Source organism: Ascaphus truei, chromosome 7 (genome assembly GCF_040206685.1).
Source record: "Ascaphus truei isolate aAscTru1 chromosome 7, aAscTru1.hap1, whole genome shotgun sequence".
Classification (NCBI taxonomy): domain Eukaryota; kingdom Metazoa; phylum Chordata; class Amphibia; order Anura; family Ascaphidae; genus Ascaphus; species Ascaphus truei.
In genome coordinates, this window is record NC_134489.1 from 45,762,988 (window position 1) to 45,769,210 (window position 6,223).

The following is a 6,223-nucleotide window of genomic DNA, read 5'->3' on the forward strand; positions in this document are numbered from 1 at the left end:
CAGTCCTGTGTGTATTTCTATGGGGGACGCGGAAGGATGTATGTTACGTACAGTATATGTGTCATCTCTGTTATAGCGGAGATCATTGTTTCTCATTACTTGAATATAATTGCATGTTTGATGGGCTTCATTACATCAAACTGTAAGCTTACATTACACTGTAATCTTTTAAGCAATGGTGCGGATACATGTTTACAATTCACCTTAAAACAGCATAGCTTCCCATAATAAAGGGACCATTAAACCTTATTAATATCTTATGATTACACAGTTACATAGTAGATGAGGTTGAAAAAAGACATACAGATGCTGCAGCCATAATTTTAGCAAATCGCGCGGTTTATACCTCGGAATACCCATGTGATGGCAATAGCGTCGAGAAACTCAAGTGGGTGATCACGAGTTGTTTTCTTAAAAATCTAATACCCTGTAGCAATTCAACCTGTCTTTTATTGCCGTACAGTTCTGCAAGTGTGTAATTGTAATTTGAAGATTAACGTTACGAGTTCATACTGTACATGGGAAAGAAGTATTTTGTACAAATTAAGTGTTGTATTTGTACAGGATAATAGATGGAATAATAATACAAAAATACGTCGCTTCTTCTTCCGAATGTTAAATATTTTTTCCGCTCATGCGTGTACAGTATGTCTCTGCTAAGAAACCCCCAAAATAAAAATGTATATCTTTTATTCTATACGGTATTATTTATTATTCAATACTGTCAACTTGCTACTGTAGGCTTGCTCTTCTTTTCATACTGTTTTTAGTTTATGCGCATGCGTGTATGTCTCATTGGAACCTTGTTGAAACGCATATGTGTGTCATCACATTTAGGCGCATGTGTGTATGTCTCATTGGAACCTTGTTGAAACGCATACAGTATGGGGCTTTGGCGAGAATGACTTCTCATTCAATGTGAAAAAAAATAGACCCCTTTTTATTGTTTTGTTTCTCGACATGGGCTTGCATAACAATTTTTGTTATTCTTAGAATCAATCACTAGCTTTTTAATTCTACACTACAGTCATGTATACTGATTAGGGTGGCATACTGAACACCGAACCCCTACAAGCTCATATTGAACCCCCAAAATAACCACGACATATATATATGCGTATAAGTGTCAAAGAGGCGTGCTACTGAGCATGGCAATATATATTTAAAGATATCCAAAATGTGAAGGGAGCGATTTTCAGGAACACCCCAAAAGAGAAACACAATAATAGTGTAATAAAATCACACAATGATGACTTGTTAAAATCTTGGCTCGTATGAATCTTCTACTTACAAGAAGTAAGTGAAGAGTCAGCGTTTAGCAGGATAATGAAGAATCAGCTGTAATCAGGTAAGCAGGATTGGATATGTTCTTGTTCAGAGTTGTGGTCATGTAAGAAATATCAAAGGAAGACCATAGTATGGACCAATTGGCACAGGTTTATAAGAATAAAAAACATAAGAAATGTACTCACACTATGTACATCAAATGTAGACACATAAAGGTATCTTTTGCGGCGTGGTGAGAGTCTGGTCTTTCTGTGTAAAGCCTCCTCGGTCTGTCCGTGGTAACCGGCGTCTGACGTCACATCCTTCTGAGACGGACTGCTTCCGGTACAGCGGAGGACAGGAACGAGTGGTATGCAGATGGTAAGGCGGCACGAAAGGACTCTTCAGCCACGATCTTTGAGCAGGAACGGTCGCATGCAGTGTACAGGCTTAGCTCTACGCGTTTCGCTGATCTCACAGTCAGCTTCCTCAAGAGCAATATGATATTGCTCTTGAGGAAGCTGACTGTGAGATCAGCGAAACGCGTAGAGCTAAGCCTGTACACTGCATGCGACCGTTCCTGCTCAAAGATCGTGGCTGAAGAGTCCTTTCGTGCCGCCTTACCATCTGCATACCACTCGTTCCTGTCCTCCGCTGTACCGGAAGCAGTCCGTCTCAGAAGGATGTGACGTCAGACGCCGGTTACCACGGACAGACCGAGGAGGCTTTACACAGAAAGACCAGACTCTCACCACGCCGCAAAAGATACCTTTATGTGTCTACATTTGATGTACATAGTGTGAGTACATTTCTTATGTTTTTTATTCTTATAAACCTGTGCCAATTGGTCCATACTATGGTCTTCCTTTGATATTTCTTACATGACCACAACTCTGAACAAGAACATATCCAATCCTGCTTACCTGATTACTGCTGATTCTTCATTATCCTGCTAAACGCTGACTCTTCACTTACTTCTTGTAAGTAGAAGATTCAAACGAGCCAAGATTTTAACAAGTCATCATTGTGTGATTTTATTACACTATTATTGTGTTTCTCTTTTGGGGTGTTCCTGAAAATCGCTCCCTTCACATTTTGGATATCTACAATTGCCTATGAGGGAATTTGTACAAACTTCCCTGTGAAGGTTGAGAACTTTTTTGAACACTCTACATATTATTGCGTGTATTTACTATACTGTGTCTCAGCGCCTTCTAAATCACTTGGGTTAATATATATTTAAAACCAGAGACAGAACATGAAACACAGACAGAGCTCAGTGCTACATCCAAAGACACAGTACAGTGCCTAAATATATATATCTTTTGAATAAAATGGTCTTTTAGTTTAACTCTTTGGTCAAAGTGTTGTAAGCCCCTTTGGGCACTATTGCTAAGCCTGCTGTCTACAAGCAGTCCTAAATCCTTCTCCGTCAAGGATTCCCCTAATTTATTCCCATATAAATTTGTAAGTCGCCAGTTTATTCTTGCATCCCAAATGCATAACCTTACATTTATCTGTATTAAACCTCATCTGCATTTACCTGCCCAAGTTTCCAGTCTCTACAAGTCCTTTTGGAGAGAAATTACATCCTGCTCTGATTCTACTACATTACACAATTTAGTATCATCAGCAAAGATGGAGACTTTGCTCTTAATGCCAACATCAAGGTCACTAATAAACAAGTTAAAAAGCAGGGGTCCCAGTAACGATCCCTGAGGTACTCAACTCACGACTTTAGCCCAACATGAAAAAGTTTCATTTATGACAACTCTCTGTTGCTATCCTTCAACCAGTTTTCAATCCAGGTGCATACATTATTACTGAGTCCAATTTGCTTTATTTTGTACACCAACCTTGTGTGGAACCATATATAAAGCAAGCTTGAATTTCACTTCAATTAATGACTTCCAAAAACAAAAAATGTACATTGCAAAAAATGAGCCCCATGGCTAGTATATAAATGACGAGCCCCTAATAGTCAAAATAACTAGTTTTAGGGTATCACATTTAGATATAGGGGCAGACACTAGTGACCATATATTATCGATATAGTGGTAAATGAGAGTGAATTCTTGCTTCCAGGAATGGTTCCCCCAAACAAATTATATTAACTACAAATACAGAGACTACCGTACATTTGTGAAAGGAATAGGATGAGTCTTGTGGAGTCACTTTTATATCCTGGGGCAGGGTACTCAAAACACTAGTACTCGTGTTTTCAGTAGCATATAAATTGAGGTGGAATTCTTACTTCTAGTAATGATTCCCCAAAACTAAATTATACACATTACAAAAGCCGAGACCCTTAAAACGGAACATAATTTGTTTGGGGAATAACTTTTATATCCTTGGGCAGGATACTCAAAATGCCCAGGGCTTGAATAGATATATTTTCTAGAGTTGTATATCCTGGTAAGAAGTTCTTTGAACACTAGATCCCAAGTGCTATTTATGTGTTTTTGTGCAAGAAGAGTGGATCTCACACTTTTAAGGCCAAGCTTATAGTCCCGGAGTTGCTGCGTGCGCGGCATACTTCTGTAATTGGCTACATCAGGTAGCCAAGTGCCTGCGCGCCTGCAGGCGAAGATGGAGCGCTGACGCGGCAGCGTTTTGGGGAGACAATACATTTTGTCTTCTCAGGCAGCTGCCACGTGATGTCAGAGTCAATTGAGCTGGTTCAGTCAATGAGGGCGAACCAGCTTCGTGACGTGTCCGCCCCTCCCCTGCAACACTATGCGCACAGATCGCTTGTGCAGCACGGCACGGATGGAGCTCGCACTCTCGCAAGCAAGCGGAGTGTATGATCTTAGCCTACGTAAGTGCTATAAGTTAGAAGTGTTGTGACCATAGTCTACAGAAAGTAATAAAAATAGTATTATGGATTCACCTGTATATCTTAAGGCAGCAGTCGGGAAAAAAAATGACTACAATACTGTATAAGTGTGAATTTCTGTTTCAAGCACTTATTTTCAAGAACACACTCTCAAAACAATGTTTGCTTTTATTCATTTAGGTTTCCTTTAAAATATATGTTTTATTCTATTACACTTCGGTTCCGCTGAAACGAGTTTTACACAGTCCCATTCACAGTTGAAAGCTACAGCACAATATGCAGGAGTGTATCAAAGTGAAATAACGCCAGAGATATGTTTAGTAGGAGGTTACATTTAAGTCATTGATATTACAAAAAAAAATTGGACAACAAAGTATTTTTAATTGGGGAAAAAAGTTAATGTACTCCTTGTAACCAGAAGCATCAGAAGATGGATTTCTAGTCTCGTCAATAATAAAAGGTCTGTGACAGAATTGTAATATAACTGTTTGCTGTGAGATATGTTAGATTTGAAGCAGATATAGTATAGCCAATTGAAAGTAAAGTGATAACTTACCTGGTACTCTGGATACTCAAACATGTAGGTCATGCTACACCTGTTCGATTCATAAACGAAGAACACATCTCGAACTCCTAGAGCTACCAGAAGCAAAAGAATGCCATTAAACACTGCACTGGCCAATTCCATTTCTTGATAATGTACAGGATTCCCCTTCTATATAAACAAATACAAAATAAATTATTACTTCTAAATATGTGCTGTAAAAAAAAATAAGACTGCCATGCACTTCCTGGCATTAAACCCTTACACAACAATTAATGCAGCATGAAAAGGGCACATTCACAGCAGCTCTATTTCCTGACTATCCGATGTAAGCAGCTTTCTGATTGGACGCTTTCGTAGCTCCTAGATTGGTCATTGCACTGTGCAACTTGATTGGTCTTTCTGGTAGTAATGAGTGTAAATCGAATGTTGTGTAGCAGCTTCAAAAGAAATAAGTAATATGTAACTGTCTGTAACGCGGTTATTATCATCGGTGTATAAATGATCATGTGTTTTAAGTCTTTAAACTGTAATTATTTTTAAAACTATTTTACACACACACACACACACACACACACACACACACACACACACACACACACACACCCACACCCACCCACACACACACTACACACACACCACACACACCACACACACCACACACACCACACACACCACACACACACTGGGTTCATTCATTTAGGTTTTTTTCTGAAAGTAATACAATTAACATTCTTTTTGGGTAAATAAAATAAGTTATCTGTCAGTGTCATATTGCTCCTTTTTCTGTGTTACTTTCCTTTTTTGTGAGTTACTTAACTTTACTAATTTTACAATTTATTTAAAAAAAAAATACATATTTACTGACGAAGCTCATCCGTCTTTTCCTTGTTCATTTTTTTTTTTAAAAGCTTGCAAAGTTTTTAGTAATACTTTATTTACCAACCTTTGTTTGTGAATGAACCAAATTAAGAAGTTTGCTCTATGTAGACCACCACATATCATCTGTACGTATACATGGGGAAAATAAAATTTTCAGGCAGATATAATAATAAGAGCAACCCATCGCTGCATAAACATGGAACTTACCCCTGACGAAGAAGGACTACCTTTGAAACGCGTAGGGTTGCTGGGAGGACCAGTTTCGTTGTAACACCAAAAAACAGAAGTGACATAGAACGCCGACTGGAACGGCGGTGGATGTCACAGAGAACGGAGAAAGCAACGGAAGAACACAAACTGGTCTGTCCCTGTGTTTTTTACACTGTTGTGTGTAAATTTATTCCTGATTTTACATAAAGCTGAGCTTCAAAAAGAAGTCCCTCTTGAATCTTTTACGGCTGTACGGAGGTGAAAACATCAGAGATACCTTTATATGCCTGGTATAGGCACTACAATGTAAGTGCATATCTTACCATTTCTACATGCATATTGCATGTTGTGAACATACTTCACTATTGTGCTTTTTCTCTTTTTCTCCTATCTTCCCTTTCAACGAGGAGCGCTGAATATTTTGAACATTTTACTACTGCTGGGAATTGGGAAGAATTTCGACTTTTCAAACTGCACCACATCAA

At 38.7% G+C, this 6,223-nt stretch overlaps 1 protein-coding gene across 5 annotated transcripts in view; it reads right to left on the reverse strand.

Moving 5' to 3' along the window:
* PGAP1 (post-GPI attachment to proteins inositol deacylase 1) overlaps positions 1-4,966 on the reverse strand; it is a 128,718-nt gene extending 123,752 nt beyond the window's left edge. For 4 of the 5 annotated variants that reach the window (XR_012802627.1, XM_075608197.1, XM_075608195.1 and 1 more), the window contains exon 1: positions 4,659-4,966. Coding sequence is in view for 4 of the 5 variants with exons in the window: in XM_075608197.1 (XP_075464312.1) it covers positions 4,659-4,790 (132 nt within the window). In the remaining variant the exon portion in view is untranslated. The remainder of the gene's footprint in view (positions 1-4,658) is intronic. The other variant, XM_075608198.1, reaches the window with a different exon arrangement.
* Positions 4,967-6,223: the final 1,257 nt, after the last annotated feature.